This window comes from Perca fluviatilis, chromosome 5, assembly GCF_010015445.1.
Source record: "Perca fluviatilis chromosome 5, GENO_Pfluv_1.0, whole genome shotgun sequence".
Taxonomy (NCBI): Eukaryota; Metazoa; Chordata; class Actinopteri; order Perciformes; family Percidae; genus Perca; species Perca fluviatilis.
In genome coordinates this window covers 28,304,331-28,323,438 of record NC_053116.1, presented here as the reverse complement: position 1 = coordinate 28,323,438, position 19,108 = coordinate 28,304,331, and the positions used below count along the sequence as shown (strand labels likewise).

Below are 19,108 nucleotides of genomic sequence, written 5' to 3'. Positions count from 1 at the left end.
GTTGACTATGCCTGCCTCATGATCTCACAGTCAGCAAGTAAATAACTTTACTTTCAGTTTAAGTTTTCAGTTAATTAACAATCGATACAGCATAGTATAATGATATTTTTCATGGCAATACTGTATCGATACACAAACGCTTGATCTTTTATTATATAAATTGCACATGAGAATTTAACTTTTTGGTACTACTATAAAAACATCTATTGTTTTTTTTGTCAATCCCATGTTGCAGCAATGAAATTGTAGGGAGATGAACATACAGAGAAATGTATCTTTTTATCTATTGGAGACATATTTGAAGTGGGAAAAAAGGTAAGAAATTGCAACATATCATAATATGTTTAAAACTGCAATAATATTGTATAGTGATAATATCGTATCGTGATAATATCGTATCGTAGTGCCTCTGGTGATTCCCACCACTATTTTATAAATAGGCCCTAAAGTTTAATGAAATAAGTAAAAGTGAGCCGGCATACCAAGAAAACCAACACAATCCTTAAAGAAATGAGAGGACACATTTAACTCTCATGTGTGGCTCATATCTAGTCAATGAAATATTCCCGTGCCTCAAACCCCATTTTCAGTAAATAACTCCACACAAATTCCATTTTGTTAAAAATAAAATAAAAATTGTATATTAAAGAGACTCGAAATAGTCAGAAATCAGTTTATATCAATTTCCCGTTACATATCCTGTGTAGATAAGACACAAAGATTATATAAAACCTGAACCACACAGTTACAACAGTCTGTACAGTTTCACAGTACAGAATTGTTTTTTTCCAAAGATGACACCTATATCCAAAAAGTTGCCAACAATTAAAAACACAGCAAGACCTGACAAACAATAAAAATATACAGTAAGACATGATTGTGTCTGTAAAAGTACAACCACAATTTAGAAAATTCATACACTTTGCAACTCTGCTGATGCATAATCTCAAGAAATTACAGTCATGAAATAGCCACAATTAGAATATAGAACAATAGAGCATTCCCTGAAAGAAACTGACAAGTGTAAAGCTAAACTTTGTGCTTATGCTTGGGTTTGAAAGTAGAGAAGTTTGCGGAGGAAATTAAAGGAACCAGGCATTTGCTTGTAGAGCCCTTTTGCAGAGTTTTGGGAGACTTCATTATTTACCTGGAAATAAGCACAATCAATAATCAGATGTGTTTATGTTTAATTTAAAACGGTCTAAATTGTGAAGGAGATTTAATAGAGCCCTAGCTAATTCTGCCGATAAATTAAGAGAAGCTCACCATCATCAATATTGTGACCAAGTCGTCGGTAGCAGCGTTTTCATCAAGAATACGGTCTAGTGTCTCCACGTACCAGGAGCCTGACTGGGTGTCTCTCCAAGAAACATAACCTGTGTTGGTCACATTAGGCATTAGGAAGACATACATAGCACATAGTGAAGTTTATCTCAAAATAAACACAGATGCGTGGATGCAACACACACACACACACACACACACACACACACACACACATATATACACACACACACACACACACACCGGAAAAGTAGAGTAGGACACCAGAATGTCACTCGGGGTGGGCAGCGTGGCTCTGGCGTCCAGTTCATCGGACGTGCTCAGAGAGTCACTGCTGGATGACATCGGAATGGCATCCGTCTGATCATCTGCTCCACCGATGGATGGTTCAACCTCGTCAGGGGACACCTCAAAGCCTGTGTCTTTTTCACCTCAAGGATAAGAACAAATGTTTCCCTATGAGGCCACTTTAATTCATGGATTATGGATTTTACACAGGCTTCATTACTTTGAGTCATTCAACAGTACGTTCAATGTTAGCTACCTCCTCCGCAGGCCTGGATGAAGAAAAGTTTGGGTTTGCCCTGTAAAGATGGACAATACTGGCCATTGAGGTAGTTTGTGATGTGCTGAACTGGGACATGCTGTCCGTCCACACCATACACGGCACCAGGGAAGCGGTTGTGACTCACCTATAAACATAAATAATGTTTATAGTAGTTAATAGTATTATAACAACGTAGACCCCGGACTGTTGAGCAACTTAAGTCGTACATCAAGCAAGAATGGGAAAGAATTCCACCTACAAAGCTTCAACATCATCATGCAGCAACATTGAAGTGGAAGTTAAATATAAGAATACATTACAATTCATCTGGATCTGAACTTGAGCAGGTCGGAGAGAAACGTGACAAACACAGGACATGGCTTACCTCAGTCCCATGGGAAAGAATGATAACCACACAGCAGTCATATTGTGAATGGTCTTTCTTAGATAAAGCTGAAAGTCCATGTTTGATTTGCTGAAATCCAGAAATGGATTGGAAATTAAACAAGCTCAAAGTTGTATATGTGGTATCAGACATGTAAGCAGAAGAAATGACTCTTACTTTTTGTTTCAGGTTTGTCTTCACTTCCACAATAAAGTTGAGTGCCTTGAATCTTCTCTCCAGCTTGTCACAGTCTATGTTGGACCCTCTGCGATTGCTTAGCTCGCTCTTAGGCTCAAACTCTACGTTGTTTATGATGAGGCAATGTCCACATGGGCTGGCATCCATTTTATAGCTCTGACACACACACACACACACACACACACACACACACACACACACACACACACACACACACACACACACGATGTAAATATATAATCAGAGCTTGCTTCTACAACATCTTTTGTCTTTCTGTTGGTTGTAAGGTGGATGATCAATAAATGGTGCTTACCTGAATACTATCCCGTCGAGTTCTGCCTGTTGGCCTTGGTCTTATGTACTCCCTTTCAGGTGCTGTGACATAAGCATCAAATATGTGTTAAGCATCAAGAAACTTCCCAGACTGTTACCAGCATGTAAATTAATCACATAGCTTACATGGACTGGGAGTACTACTGGGTCTCTGTATTGGGTAGACAGGGACATCATCTTTTCTTTGCTTATCAACATCCATAGGAGGGGCTATTAAAGAAACGAGAAAGAGCACATATATGAGCCACCAAAGTGTTATTATTATAAGACCAGAGTTACACCCTCTCCCCAAGACAGTTATAGTAGTTAATTATCATATCACACACTTACAAACTGGGAGAGGCTGGAGAACAGGGCGGACCACCTGCGTGGGTGTTGCAGGATGTATCTGAACTGCTGGAGCTCCATCCTGAAGAAGCTCTGCCAAACGGTGCTGACCTGTCTCCTGAAGGCACTCCAGAAATAATGGAAAGGCCCGACTTCCACGGGTCTCCAAGTCCCGGACTAACTGTCTGGCCTGGTCACGTCTGGTCCCAGAGCTCTGACAGGAGACACAGTTACATATGTGTACCAGCATTAACGTTACCTTGAATGCAACATGCACTAATGCAATAATTAACCTGAAACTTGATGCAGTAACCTAACGTTACAGCTGTCTTACCTTTATCTCATCGATCATGTCTTGGGTAAAAACTCCTTTTTCAAGAAGTCCGTCATAGAGGTTTGATGGGTCCAAATCTCTCACAAGATTGGTCCTATTGCGCTGAAGAATCTTCTTGTGGCTTTCCTCCATTCTCCATTCACTAATAACGACCTACGTGAGGGTAGGGAGACAGAGCAATATCATAAAAGCTTACAGAGACAATCGGTATCGTAAAAGATGCACGATAATCCCACTCGTTCGTGAAAGGGAAATACCTTGTTCCTGTACTAGAAGTGTTTCATTTCTCTTGCATTAGACATTTCCTTGTTTACATCACCGTTGTATGTGATTGGTCCACTGAGAGAATACAGAGAGAGAAAAAACGGGGTGCGTTTGATTATATTTACCGCGCGCCGCTGCCACACGGCCTGTTTACCACAACACATTCACACTAAAAATCGCGTCACAACTAGCGATAAATCAAACACACACAAACGAAGGATGTCACTAAATACTCAATCTCCCAAAATGAATTTCGACACTGCCTCCGTGCCTCCCCCTCCACTCCTGCTTCGCAGCAGCAGGTTGTCAGCTTTCCCTGTAGGAGCTGTGGGATGCTGCTGAACACACCCTTTGCATTTCGCTGTCTTTTCACATCAGTGTTAACCTATTTTATGCAGTCTATGGTGTTAACTAGCAGCTGAAGAACATTCAAACCTTCACTAAATATGTGGCGTAGTACCGGCTGACTGCATCTGCTTGAGGTGAATGGAGCTGTTGCGTTGAGATAGCTAGCCTGTGTATCAACGCAACTAACCCTAATGAAAAAAAAAACGTTTTATCCTCGAAGAATAACGTTTATGTCACAGCCCAGTGACATGTCAGCAAGTGTATTATTGTAATGCCTGTTGCTTTATTAGGTAGCTAGCTGACATGTATTACCTAGCTTGCCTAGCTTAGTTAGCATGCTTTTATAATGCCATTTTCATTTAGCTAACGTCACCCGGTTGTCTTCTTTATATTTCATCATTACGCTAACGTCAGTATGGAGGGAAGGCTGTTTCAGATTTGAAAGTCAGCTAAAAGCTGTGTCACGATTTCAGGTCCTGAGAATGAATTCACTTTATAATCGTGACAGTTCTTTTGATGTGTTAAAGGTTACTGTGATGGCCGGGTCAAAGATGTCTGTGCCACTGGCTGTAGTGGTGGTCCTCTCAGTGCTGCTGACAGGGGCAACCCATGCTGGGCCTGAGATGGATCCATACAAAATCTTAGGAGTAACCAGGAGTGCAAGCCAGGCTGAGATCAAGAAGGTTTATAAGCGTCTTGCAAAAGAATGGTAAATATTTTCAAAGAACGCTGAGCTGCTTTTATGAACCTCATTCAGTTCTTAACTAATACACATCTTATATCTCAAGGCATCCTGACAAAAACAAAAATCCAGGTGCCGAGGACATGTTTATCAAGATTACCAAATCTTATGAGGTTAGTAATTTTTTCCAAATAGAAGTTATCAATACATTGTGCAGCTGGTGCATATCATGTGGTATGTGTTGAAGCTGCAAAGATTAATTGTAATAGTTGTCAACTATTGAATGAATTGCTGACTATTTTCATAATGATTAATCGGTTTGGGTAGTTTTTTATGAAAACAAGTACAAATTATCTAATTTCCAGCTTCTTAAATGTGAATATTTTCAAGTTTCTTCACTCCTCTAAGACAGCAAACTAAATATCTTTCAGTTGATCGACATTTTTCACAATTTTTTGACATTTTATAGACCAAACAACCAATCCATTAATTGAGAAAATAATCAGCAGATTAATCAACAATGAAAATAATCTTTGCAGCCCTAGTATGTGTATGTAAGCTGTGATAAAAAGCCTGTTACACATGCATAATATGTCTGCCATATTGATATTTGTTCTACCCAATACCTAGATCCTTTCCAGTGAAGACAAACGTGCCAATTATGACCGTTATGGGCAGACTGATGACACCCAGCCATACGGCAATGGTCGCTATGGTCAGCACCAGGACACCTTTAACTTCGACGAGTCCTTCTACAACTTTCCCTTCAACAGCAAGACCCATAGGGACTTTGCTGACAGCAAGTACACGTTGCACTTTAAGCAGTATGTCAATGACGTGGTGCCTGACAGCTCCAAGAGACCATACCTGATAAAGATCACCTCTGACTGGTGCTTCAGCTGCATCCACATCGAGCCTGTATGGAAAGAGGTGGTGGAGGAGATGGAGACTCTAGGTTTGGCATTACCCTATAAATAATCCAGAATTATCCAGCAGCTGCTGTTTATGAAATTGCATACGGCGAGTTGAAAAGGTCGATGTGTGTATGTGTGTGGACATCCTGTCTTTGCAGGTGTCGGGATAGGTGTGGTGGATGTTGGCAATGAGAGACGATTAGCAAATCACCTCGGTGCTCATCGCACCCCATCAATACTCGGAGTCCTAAATGGCAAAGTGACGTTTTTCCATTACGCTGTAGCAAAGGAGCACCTGAGACAGTTTGTAGAAGACCTTCTTCCTCAGAGACTTGTGGAATGGGTAAGTGATTAAATCTGTGTATGGAGTAGATTACAGGGTGGATGACTAAAATATTGCTTTATATGTAAAATGCCGGTGAACAGATTGGTAATAGATATACGGTAGATTTATTCAAAATGAATTAAACATTGTGCCTTTTCTATACTTTAAGGTCACCGACAAGAATGACCTGCACTTCTTGAACAGCTGGCATGAGCTCAACAAGCCACACGTGCTTCTGTTTGACCAAGTGCCTGTAGTTCCTCTGCTTTACAAAGTAGGCTCTTGTCTTGCAGTTTTTAAATTTTTTATGTGAAATGTATCTCAGGTGCCACTGACAGTAATTACATCACTGACACAAACATGTCAATCATTTATCTCTGCATCTCCAATAGCTGACAGCTTTTGCTTATAAGGACTACTTGCAGTTTGGCTATGTGGACCAGGGCCTTTCAGAGACCGCTAATCTGCAGAAACAGTTCAATATTAACACTTACGCTCCAACTATGTTGATCTTCAAAGAGAGCATTGACAAGCCTGCTGACATTATACAGGTAAATCACAGCAGCAGGGAGCTATTACTCACTGTTATCTGATACACTGAACTACCTGTCCACTGAAATGTCACCTCACTCTTTTTTTTTTTTCTTCTATATGGTTACGTTTGCTCTAGGCTAAAGGAATGAAAAAGCAAATTATCGATGAGTTCATGTCAAACAACAAATTCCTCCTTGTGCCACGGCTGGTCAATCAGAAGCTCTTTGATGAGCTCTGTCCTGTCAAACAGTTCCATAGACGCAGAAAGTAAGAGAACCAAATGTATTTTTCTTTTTTTTTAACATCTGTAAGTAAGTCAGAGGCAATTTAAAATATGAAACCAAACTAAATTCATGTTTTGTTGGAATTTCCACATTTGATGTATTTTAAGGCATGTAGTTTGCATTTACTAAGTTACTGTTTTGTCATTCCTCCCCCAGATACTGTGTCCTGCTGATGACAGGTGACGAAGAGTCCTTTTCTCTCGGGAACCAGGCATTTCTTTCATTTGCCTCTGCCAATACCAAGGAAGTTGTGAGATTTGCTTATGTGTACCAACGGCTCCAGCAACCTCTTTGTGACACTCTCATGCAGAACAAGGACAGTGCACCGCCACCAGCACAGGTACACTTATACATGTCAAACACTACAACTGTTAGTCCCGCCGTGAATCTACAGCACAAATGGGGATTTGAGAATTGGTATCGCCTTAGGATATGGAATGTATAACACTACCTCAGCATATTTGTTTTAATAATCAGTGGAGTAATGTATTGGTGCAAGGACTGGAGAATGTTTTTCCTCATAAGTAGTGTGTTACAAAAGATTCATAGTAGCGGACCGAGTGCTTTTTTTTTACTCAGGTGGTGATCCTGGAGAGGCGGAACGCTGCAGGGAAGGCCTTGTTCAAGCCAGTGACCACCTGGAACGGCAGTGAGGAAGACAAGCAGTGTCTTCTGGAGGAGCTGGAGCGACTTCAGAAAGACCCGTCCATCCTCGTCCATGACGCCATGCTGCCCGAACTTAACAACGAGTTTGCCTCTGTAAGTTCTCTTCGAGTAATAATAGTGGGTTTGAACAATGCTCGTCAGTGTTAAACGTCAACCACCAGACCTGTTACTAAACTAAATGTAATAATCTCACCCTATAGATGTTTGTAATCCGATGGGTCTATGCATTTTACGATTACCTCTCTGAAGTCATCGATGATATTCTGCATAACAACTGGTAGGTAGAAGTCTTTAGTTTCATATCAGATTCACTTAAAGTGCTCATATTATGCTTTTTGGCTTTTCCCCTTTCCTTTATTGTGTTATATATCTTTTTGTGCACGTTATAGGTTTACAAAGTGAAAAAGTCCACCCCAAAGGGACTTGGACCATCTTCCAGAGAAAACACTGTTCACGAACTGCTCCAAACTCTCTTGTAGTCCAGCCTTTACTTCTGTGACGGACGTGCGTCACTTTGTAACACGTTATAATGCTCGCCTAGCTGCTAGCGTGGCACGCCCTCGTACTCTGCAACTGACAAGCTAGCAGTACTTACGGCGCATGTGCGACCCCCAACAAAGATGGTACAGAGGTGAGATGCCTCACTCTGTAGCTAAAACAGAGAGCTCAACACACAGGGTGAAAAGAGGAGCTGCAGCAATGTGCAGTACAACAAATATATTGTGTTTTCTGAAAGTTAAACCACATAAACCTATTCTGGTACAACCTCTAAATACAATTATGAATCTGAAAATGAGCATAATATGAGCACTTTTCATGTATACTGTATGTACAAGTTTACTGTTAGAGATTGAATGTTTCTGAAGTTTTAAAAATGCACTACAACAGTAGGTAACTTGAGATGTAAATACGGTGTGTCTAGTTGCACTAAGACATCTGCGATGATTTGCAGGCGTGAGATGATGCCTCTTCTGTCCCTCATCTTCTCTGCCTTGTTCATCTTGTTTGGAACCGTGGTTATCCAGGCCTTCAGGTCGGTTGCTTAACCCATACATTCTAGACCATCAAAACTGTAACTATAGCAACATCAGCCAATCCTGGGATTAGTGTAAAGCAGAGGATAAAGAAAGCTAAAGACAAGCCAAATAACACAAAGTAATAATGCCATTCATTTTTACTCTTCTGCGTCTGCGTAATCCCCTTTAGGGAAAACTTTTTTTTTCAGGTATCACATTAACGTGAAAAGCTGATTAAAAAAAAAAAAAAAAAAAACATTTTGTGACTAAAATTGATTATCGCCCAAGAAGAATTTTGTGGAGGTTACGGAGCTGACAGATATCACTTACATGAGCAACCTGGTGAAGCTGAGGCCGGGACACATTAACATAGTGCTGGTGCTCACTGACGCCTCCAAGAACATCCTCCTTAGCAAGTTTGCCAAAGAGGTGTACTCCTTCACCGGGTAAGCTAAACATTCAAACGCAAATTCCATTCCAAAGTCCATTATGTTTTGTTTTTAAAACATTCTCGTTTTGTATAAAACTAACCAGTTTATAGATACTTCATGACATTAATTCTTTCAACACTCTTCTAGGAGCCTGACGCTGCACTTCTCCTTCCTGAATATTGACAAGCACGGTGAGTGGATGAACACACTGCTGGAATATGCCCAGGACGCCATGCAGATCGGTGCAGATGAGGGTGACGCGGGAAACCACGAGATGGACTACACCGGCTACGTGCTGGCTCTTAACGGCCACAAAAAGTACCTTTGTCTGTTTAAGCCCGTCTACACCGGCGAAGACCTTGACAGTAAGTCATCTGAGGATGAAGGGGGCACTTCAGGGGGGAGGTCGAGGTCCAGTTCACGTGACGACCACCCGCCGCGCAGATCCAACCGTTGCCGCAGCTTATCCACCCTGCAGATCCACCACAAACTGGACCGTCTAGGGTTGTGGATGGAAAGGCTCATGGAAGGCACTTTGCCTCGCTACTACATCCCTACGTGGCCAGGACTTGACAAAATCACCCCCAGTAAATAGATTAAGGCGCGTTCTGCTGAAGTTAGGCTAGAGCTGCCTTTTTTTTTTTGCACTTGATGTAATAGTTACAGATTGGGTTAATATAACAAACTTGGCTTTAGTGCAACTACTGTGGGACAGGTCCATTAGTGCACCCCTCTTTACACTCATCGCATGCTGTTGTCAACTGTTGGTAGTCATATTTTATTCAGGCTAATGCTGCTGCTGCTGCAGCCTTGTGAACAGAATGAAAAATCACTGTGGCCATTTGGTCTTCAGTAATAAATACTGTGAGTGGAGATGCATGTCTCTTAACACTAAAATGTCTTGCGTTTTCATGCATCTCCGCCCATTGTCTTTCAGTGATGGATGACCTCCTGAATGCTGACTTGCTTGCGCAGTGTAGCGCACTGCTGTAATGACAAAGCCTTGGTCTATTTAATAACCTCAGTTAGCCAGTAGCTTTATGTAGCAATTTCATGTTCTGAATGTTTCCCAAATGGCCCCGATTGACTGATACATTATCATTTTGTCACCTTGAATTACGTAGACATGAAAGTGAAGTCAAACGTACTGTGTGCTCGCTTGGTTTATTTATTTGTTTTGTCAACATTGAGCGTACAAACCTCATGGATAGAATTTTGTGGGTACAATGTGGTGTAAATATTGTACATAATCATGTTATCTATAGGACCTGTATTTTAAAGAGTATGTATCTTGAAAGATAAGGTGAATGTTTTACATGGATTTATCAAAATGCTGTAGTTATGTTTTTTTTTTTCTAGTTTTCCTTAAGATTTTCTTTTACAAGTTATTGTAAAAAAAAAGAAAAAAAGATGTCTGCTAATGTCAGATGTTTCAGTTGGTCTTCAGTAGTGCATATATCCTCTTGGTGGTTGTAATAAAATGCTTTATGTTTATTAATTACGTTTGCAGAATTTGTCTTTCTGACAAGCTTATGGTTTTTGACATTTGACGCGAAATAACGGGTGCCAAGCACCTCTGGTGTTAGTGGGTGGACATTACATCCTACATCATGGCAGCCCTGGATAATCTCAGTTCCCTAAATCTAACTAAAATAACTGTTAATAAGACTGTTAATTAAGACAAATGAGTGCCGTGTTGGGAAATTGAATGTAATATGTAAATTTCTACGTTTGAGAAATGTCTTAACTGTCTAAATTATTTCAAATAAGTATTTTCTATGATCTTCATTCTTTTGAAAGAACATCTCAACTTAAGTTATTCCATCTTGCAACTTTACGGTTCTACGTGACCCAATTGTCTCTCTTTTCCACGAAGCCTTGTCATCTCCAAATAACAATCTCCTTATATCTAATAATACATTTCCAAAAATCATTTTTATACTTATTGGAAATTTCAGATCCTGGATAGTCCTCTAATTCCCATTAAATGTAATTTAACTGAATGAAAATCAACTTCCATTGGATGTCATACACTTTATTCTTATATATATATATATATATATATATATATATATATATATATATATATATATATATATATATATATATATATATATACACACTCACCTAAAGGATTATTAGGAACACCCTACTAATACCGTGTTTGACCCCCTTTCGCCTTCAGAACTGCCTTAATTCTTCATGGCATTGATTCAACAAGGTGCTGGAAGCATTCTTTAGAAATGTTGGCCCATAGTGATAGGATAGCATCTTGCAGTTGAAGGAGATTTGTGGGATGCACATCCAGGGCACGAAGCTCCCGTTCCAACACATCCCAAAGATGTTCTATTGGGTTGAGATCTGGTGACTGTGGGGGCCATTTTAGTACAGTGAACTCATTGTCACGTTCAAGAAACCAATTTGAAATGATTCGAGCTTTGTGACATGGTGCATTATCCTGCTGGAAGTAGCCATCAGAGGATGGGTACATGATGGTCATAAAGGGATGGACATGGTCAGAAACAATGCTCAGGTAGGCTGTGGCATTTAAACGATGCCCAATTGGTACTAAGGGGCCTAAAGTGTGCCAAGAAAACATTCCCCACACCATTACACCACCACCACCAGCCTCCACAGTGGTAACAAGGCATGACAGATCCATGTTCTTGTTCTGTTTACGCCAAATTCTGACTCTACCATCGGAATGTCTCAACAGAAATCGAGACTCATCAGACCAGGCAACATTTTTCCAGTCTTCAACTGTCCAATTTTGGTGAGCTTGTGCAAATTGTAGCCTCATTTTCCTATTTTTAGTGGAGATGAGTGGTACCCGGTGGGCTCTTCTGCTGGTGTAGCCCATCCGCCTCAAGGTTGTTTGTGTTGTGGCTTCACAAATGCTTTGCTGCATACCTCGGTTGTAACAAGTGGTTATTTGAGTCAAAGTTGATCTTCTATCAGCTGGAATCAGTCGGCCCATTCTCCTCTGACCTCTAGCATCAACAAGGCATTTTCGCCCCCCCAGGACTGTAGCATCCTGGATGTTTATCCTTTTTCAGACCATTCTTTGTAAACCTTAGAAATGATTGTGCGTGAAAATCCCAGTAACTGAGCAGATTTGGAAATACTCAAACCAGCCCGTCTGGTACCAACAACCATGCCACACTCAAAGTTGCTTAGATCACCTTTCTTTCCCATTCTGACATTCAGTTTGGAGTTCAGGAGATTGTCTAGACCTGGACCACACCCCTTAATGCATTGAAGCAGCTTCCATGTGATTGGTTGATTAGATAATTGCATTAACGAGAAATCTTACAGGTGTTCCTAATAATCTTTAAGGTGAGTTTATATATATATATAATATATATATATATACATATATATATATATATATATATGTATATGTATGTTCAATGACCAACAATCTGGGTGAGGAAAGTGAAAGAACAGCACTTGTCCCTCCCTACTACCCTTGTACTGGGAAGCCAGTACAACCCAACCGCTCCAGTGGAGCTGCTCAGTGGCCAGCAGATCAGACTGTGGTTGTACTGGGCAGCTTCCAGGTATGAATGTGTAACTGTGTGAATGTGACAGGTCGTCATTGCAAATGAGAAGTTGTTCTCAATCGACTTACCTGAATAATAAAGGTTAACACTATATAACACTACTACATACTTTGGATCCAAAGTACCCCTTCCTTTCCTGAATCCACCTTGACACTCTACATTATCCTGTGTCTCTGAATAACACTATACATAGTGTTTCATTTACCAATCGTTAAATTTTCCTTAACACAAGTATTAACCATTAGTTCAGCTTTTTCTTTATTTATTACTGCTATTTCCTTTCCATTTGTTCGCACAGGATAACCACTCTTTGTCTCTCTCTCTGTCCCCTCTCGTCTTTCTAATCCTCCCCAACACCTTTCCTACTGGACACGTGTTCCCAATTGTCACAAAATTGAAGACCTAACCTCCGCTGTTGCATTAATCATCCCTTCTATAAAGGTCATCTTACTGGATTTTGATGTGTATGTGAGTTGTTCAGACTTATCTGCTAGTCTGAACAACTCATGTGTTGGTCATTGCTGCAGTGATAGGCAAAAGTTATTTTCACTACACAACCTTCCAGTAAATGTGTCGTCTTTTAAATGTTAATTGATAGTTTTGTATCAATGTTTTTTTTTATCTCCTACAATTACGTGTTGTAATTCTGCCACAAGAGGGCACCGTATTATCAGGAGTAGGTTTGGTATTTTCAAGCAAATGTGGAAGTTTCCCTTGTTTCTGGTCTATGCATGGGGTATGTCCTCATTTGCAGATTTGATTAATGTTCCTTTTTATGCTGGTCGGTTAGACCAGCATAAAAAGGGGGGTACTCATATACAAGTCGTAGAGGTGCATTAGAAAACATGTCCAAGGTGTCACGTCTAGAAAAAGGTTGGATTAAGCAAGTTAAGGTTTAAAAACTCCAGAGCTGCGTGGAACACACAACACATTTCTCAAATAAGGGGAGAAGTGAGGTGACAGGTGAGGTGCAATGTGTCACTGCCAAGTAGTCCCAGTCAGGTTTTCCTCCAAACTCCACTAATCAAAATGTTTATTTATGTTGATACAGTAGAGAAATAAGGAACGGGGAAATGAAATAAAGTGAGGAAAAGTCAAATAGGAGTGGAAGTGGATATCTTCTTGCTGTTTTGAGGAGTTCATATTTGATGTGTTGTGTGAAGTCCATGGTTACTTTGAACTATCTGTTGTTATGAGGTCTGGTGTTTTTATTTGAGGTAATAGTGGCTTGACAATGTTCAGTGTTTTGCAAAAGGAAAGTCACTCCCTTCCTCTCAGAGTATTTGTCCCTCACCAAATTTCTTGGCAAACCTTTAACTGTATGTGTGAGAGAGATAGTGTGTGTATCCGTGTGTGTTTTGTGCATTTAGTCTCAAGTGAAGAGCTTGAGTTCCTCTCCTTGTGTTCAGTTTTAATTACTGGAGCCTCATTGACTGTATCCTGTGTTTGTACGTGTGTGTGTGTGTGTGTGTGTGTGTGTGTGTGTGTGTGTGTGTGTATTTCTGGCTGTATGACGTAAACTGATATGAATAAACAATAATTCACTCACACACATTTGATAGGTTTTTATTTCTGTTACCTAGTACATACCAGAAGATCCCACTAGCCCCCAAAGCTGCAATTCATAGTGATAGGTTGCAGTCTATTTTATATTAATGAAGGTTCATTACATTTTATTATTTTACCTTTATTTATCCAGGTAAGTCGATTGAGAACAAATTCTCATTTGCAACAATGTGTCACATTCACCCCTGGAAGCTGCCCAGTACAACCACAGTCTGATCTGCTGGCCACTGAGCAGCTCCACTTGGAGTAGTTGGGGTTAAGGGCCTTGCTCAAGGGCACCTCAGTCGTAGTAATGAGGGCAGGACAAGCACTGCTCTTTCACTACCCAGATTTTATCCTGTCGGTCTGGGGTTTGACCAGACGACATCCCGATCGCAAGCTCGCTTCTTTAACCTCTAGGCCACCACTGCCAAGCCATTCTCTGTATTTCTCAGTATATGGCTATGTTTACAAAATGATGTAGTCTGGCGACATTCGCCTGATATAAATATATATCAGGCTCTTTAGCTACACAAACAATACTTGTTAGGATCAATTTATTATTGTCTTTATGGGATTTGTTGACAGTGAGAGTATGACAGATATTAGATTTAGGAAATATCCATTGCAGCAACTCAACCCTTTCTGAAATGAAATAAACAATGGTAATGTTTACTCCTGTGACGGATACTTTTTACTTTTGCCTTGCTCCCCTCATCTTATATACCACCAACCCATGCCCAGATAAGACCTTCTCAAGCTTCCTCTTATGCTGACCTATTTTAGCTAGACTGCACACACACACACACACACACACACACACACACACACACACACACACACACACACACACACACACACACACACACACACACACACACACACACACACACACACACACACACACACACACACACGCAGATCTATATCAGCCTCCTGAGTTAGCATGACATCCTGGGCTCCCAGACTTTAGTTAAACCCATTAATTATTTCACTGTAGGATTTCTATCTTAAAAAAGGGTTAGGTTTTGAGGCAAAAGTCTATAAAAGATAAATACAAGTAAAAGTTAAGACAGGGTTAGAGGTATGTTTGCATAATGCATAATGCCCACCTCCTCCGTCCCACATCCTGAGTTGGTTGAATTAACAGGGAATCAAACAGCCCTCGAGTTAAATCTACACCTTAGTTTGACTCCTGCAGTAGCATTTGAGCTTAGTGAAAATGCCTACTGAAGAACATCATGGAATTAACTGAAGCTGTAAGTCGAGGAACAAGGAAATCTATAATGCTGATATATTTATTTGCCCTGATTGAGTAATTTTTCCAGTTTGATGAGTAGACACTAGAAATGCCGTTTAGAATTGGAAATTGTTTAAGGAAAATCTTTAATTAGCTAACAACCTGTGTAAGTACTAAAAAAAAACTTTTACTAGCTGAATTAATCAAATTGATTTTAAATCTATACATTGAATAGTTTGCAGTCAAGGTCTTGAAAAGCACAAAACACCCACATCATATAGGCAGCCAGTGAGCCTGTAACGAAACAAGCAGAAAGCACTGTGCATTTTCTCTTCATGGTTGTCATGAAACCCAATAATATAATAAGCATTAACGTATGTATAGGTCCTGGTCTAAAAATGAAAGAAGTATAACATTACACATCTAAAGAATCATCAATATGGATATAAAAAATCTACCTCACAATGTAACAATTTCCAAAGACTTAACTTCGAGGAACAGACCAGTCACCAAAATACTCAAACTGCTCAGCTCTACCAATCCCTCTCTGATATGTTAGTTCAGTTAAAACAGGAAGTGGTTCTTTTGTTTTTAAATGTTGCTATGATGAGGTCACTTCCTGTCTGTCCATCAGGCCTGCCGACATCCTTTTCTAGCTTGTTTGTACTCTCATAATGAGGACATGTTGAGATAGATGGAGAGAGCAGGAGTTAATCAAACAGTGAGGAGAGAAAGTGGAAAAGAAAGCATGAGACTAAGCAGTTAAGAGTGGCGGCAGTAAGACAAAAGATGACAACAGTTCACAGAGCAAGTACTAGTGAGGGAACACAGGAACAGCATTAATAAAGTGAGACACCTGACTTAATTAGAAACGCAGATGTTATAGTCGGTGTAGCTGCCCGTCGGTACCCGAAACCCGATTTGTTCTACGCCGGTGCAAAGATGGCTGAGATTAGGAATTGACTGGTATGGATCAGGTACTGACAGTCAGAAGAAAATGGAACCAAAGTGATTTGGTGTGGTCCCTCTAAAGTGTCCTATTCTATCTTAAGTCTCCTGACTTCTCATCAGTTCCACATATACATACAGTATATACACATATAACCCCCTGTGAGATTGCAAAAGGCACTGCGTCAAAAAAATGCAGCCTTTTCATTCATTACAATAAGACCAATGCGTTAATGCAGCAGGGATAAATAAACAAATACAGAGCTGCTCAACAACAGTTGACCCAGGCTTCTGTTTTTCTTGCAGTGTAGTCCCACAATGATCAGATGTGTGTACATTCTGTATCTGTGCACAGATTTCAGCATGAAAGGTGTTATTCATGTTATTCATAATTTTTTTAATCTTGCAGGTGACCGGACGGAGGAGCACATTCTTTATTTGGCTGTGGATAACAACTCCATCTACTCCGAAAATGACATATAGGACTCTTCTATTAAAAGTTGTGAAATGGTCTTTTTTAAACACCCACACTGGTGTTTTCAGTCAATCTGGCTGATTAGACCTCTTCCCAGGACTGTGTGGGTGAGTATAGACTGATTGATTGACATCTTCCTGAGATGCTTGTTAGCTTTGTTGCACCTGTGAGGGCAGGGCAGATGACAGCTTTACCATACTTATTGGTGACTTGGTAGAAAAGATTTGTGACCTAATAAATTCCCATCTAAGCTCCAGCCCACTATCAACCCGAGCAGAGGTCTAATCAGCCAGATTAACTGAAAACACATGTGTGCATGTTCAGAATCTTTAATAACGTGAAACAGAACTACTTGGTTAAGTTTAGGCGACAAAACTACTTTAGGAAAACATCATGGTTTGGGTTCAAATGAGTATGTTTGTTAGTGTGACGTAGTTACGTATGTGATGTGGTTATGTTGGTTAAGTCAACGTTGACTTTTGGTGTCACACAGTGGCTTCCTGGGTGAAAGCCCTGTGTTTAGTTTGATCCATCCACCAACCGAACCTCCTGCCTATGCAGACTTTGGTGTTCTTTATACTACATCACCTGACTTCCTCCTTTGCTTTAACCATATTTACTACAGCTACTAGAGGTAAGGGCCTAACAACAAATATAAATATGGGTCGTAATAAGCTGCTTGCACAATCGACCTATACGGCAGTTTCTTTGGTGAGGACCAGCGTTGCCAGATAAATATATTTGTATGATACAATAATGCCAAAAGTGCCATAATGTACAGTAATTTGACCATTTTGTGATGTGTACAATTAGTAGTTGTTTTAGTCTGCACTGTCTCATTTTAATTCATTTCCAGAAATTATAATATAATTATAATTAGCTGACCTTATGGCCTTCACTTTCTACAAGCAGAATATGAACAGGCTTTCAGTTGTGCTGTCTTGTAATTTAATTTTGTAATATAGGCTATTACAGCTTCACAGAAAATCATAATCAAGTACTGAGTTTGTTAAGTCTGCAGTTCTGGCTTCTTTACAGGGAAAAGGGAGTTAACTTTTGCCTAATTACTTTCTCTGTGAAATTCTAGCATTCATATTGCATGTGTTTTCCAAATGCTGTCGCAACAAAACACCATCTGTCCTTTCTACCTAATGGGTGAGGACTCTTCTTAAGCTCTCCAGTATACATAGAGATGACAACTTTTTACATTTTATTCCCATCTGTGGAACCACATTTACGTTTTTTTTTATAGCCTTAATGGCCAGGTCAAAATGAAGGTCAAGATAACAAGGCAAATGTCTATACAAGTATAGTATGGTTTGACAAAGTTCACAAAAGTTCACAAGAGTTGAGCTGCACTTTAAAAAAACTGTCTTTTCTCTCTGGTGCGGTAGTCAGGGGAAAAGCACAGTGCAGCAGGGGAGGACTGGCACACAGAGAACAAAAACGGCATTTAGACTGGGGTCTGAATTCCAAATATATTTGATCCATTACAGGGCTGTGTTGGACTCTACTTAGAGCAAGAAGAAGCATGCATGGTGAGAAACCCTATATATCTGTTACTGAACTGGTGCACATAGTCAATCAACCAGGGCTTGATTAAACACACATGAAGCCAATTACCAGCAGGTCAAGTTGGTGCAGACACACCCTGAACAATTGGAATACAGACCCCAGTCTGAATCTCTGTTTTGTTCTCTGTGTGCGAGTCCTTTCCTGCTGCACTATGGTTTGACAAATGGCCTGTGTAGTTTATAGAGTTAAACGTGGCTAAAAACACTTATGTAAGCAGAGACATGTCATTAATCCGTCTCTAAATCCATCTGCAAAACCAACCTTTGGCCGTCATGCTGGCCTTTTGCTTATCTTGATAAAAAAATGTTGTTGCAAGTGTATTCAGCACCATTTCATGCCACATTTCAATCAGTGGGCTTGCAGAAGTTTATTGTAGCAGCAGTCACATTGTGTGTATTTATTACTAATTTTCTGACATTGGGCAACATGTCGATCTAGGGTTGTCAACTTTTATTTTGGACAGCCTGAAGTGTATTGGGGTCTTTAGGAGAGAGATTGAAGGGGGATGATGTGGGGTATTAGGTGTTTGATACCGAAGATTGTTGCCATCCTACTAACAACAGTTTCAAATTATGGTCCCAATATTTTCCCTAACATTAAACAAGTAGTTTTAGTTTCCTAGAATTAGTCAAATATTAACCATAGAGGTGCAGATCAGAACATCCTAATGTGAATTCCTGCAATGAATGACCTTTTTATTTTAATTTGTATGAGGATTTAGGTTTACCTTTTTTAAACTATTATTCCTCTCCATACCATCTTCACTTAATCATCACTCCTCTTTCCTCTCTTTAGTCATGCTTGGCGTTTTATAACTTTTTTGCCAAACTGCGTAACAAATCCTTGACTATAGCAACTAATCTGTGTTATCAAAGACAGTGAGAGACAAT

The 19,108-nt window shown here is 40.1% G+C and overlaps 2 protein-coding genes across 3 annotated transcripts; one reads left to right on the top strand and one right to left on the bottom strand.

The window, feature by feature from the left end:
• Positions 1 to 659: 659 nt before the first annotated feature.
• casp9 (caspase 9, apoptosis-related cysteine peptidase) lies at positions 660 to 3,802 on the bottom strand. Of its 2 annotated transcripts, none has more exons than XR_005639289.1 (11): positions 3,666 to 3,789; positions 3,409 to 3,561; positions 3,078 to 3,288; positions 2,874 to 2,957; positions 2,728 to 2,789; positions 2,394 to 2,570; positions 2,217 to 2,306; positions 1,829 to 1,976; positions 1,528 to 1,715; positions 1,267 to 1,376; positions 660 to 1,147 (listed from the first exon to the last, which is right to left on the bottom strand). XR_005639289.1 is itself a non-coding variant. In XM_039801188.1 (11 exons), the coding sequence occupies exons 2-11, from the start codon at positions 3,538 to 3,540 to the stop codon at positions 1,043 to 1,045; spliced, it is 1,308 nt and encodes a 435-aa protein (XP_039657122.1). In that variant the 5' UTR covers positions 3,541 to 3,561; positions 3,666 to 3,802; the 3' UTR covers positions 660 to 1,042. The 2 variants fall into 2 exon arrangements, 1 of the variants encoding a protein (XP_039657122.1); XM_039801188.1 differs by having other exon boundaries at positions 1,267 to 1,379; positions 1,530 to 1,715; positions 3,666 to 3,802.
• A 128-nt stretch (positions 3,803 to 3,930) lies between these two features.
• LOC120559481 (dnaJ homolog subfamily C member 16-like) lies at positions 3,931 to 10,370 on the top strand. The gene is given in 14 exon segments (XM_039801189.1): positions 3,931 to 4,154; positions 4,548 to 4,729; positions 4,809 to 4,875; positions 5,333 to 5,657; positions 5,775 to 5,959; positions 6,111 to 6,215; positions 6,334 to 6,492; positions 6,612 to 6,742; positions 6,916 to 7,099; positions 7,339 to 7,518; positions 7,626 to 7,702; positions 8,378 to 8,497; positions 8,672 to 8,887; positions 9,020 to 10,370. Coding segments are annotated over 13 exon segments (2,370 nt in total). The 5' UTR covers positions 3,931 to 4,154; positions 4,548 to 4,556; the 3' UTR covers positions 9,468 to 10,370.
• Positions 10,371 to 19,108: the final 8,738 nt, after the last annotated feature.

Bases quoted from the DNA above. Each gene is read 5' to 3' on its own strand.
- casp9 (XM_039801188.1), bottom strand. From the start codon at position 3,540: ATGGAGGAAAGCCACAAGAAGATTCTTCAGCGCAATAGGACCAATCTT. The intron at 2,790-2,873 runs GTAAGCTATGTG...CTTATGTCACAG, and splicing joins CAGTAGTACTCCCAGTCCAT to CACCTGAAAGGGAGTACATA. The intron at 1,380-1,529 runs CGGTGTGTGTGT...ATGTGACCAACA, and splicing joins GGTGTCCTACTCTACTTTTC to CAGGTTATGTTTCTTGGAGA.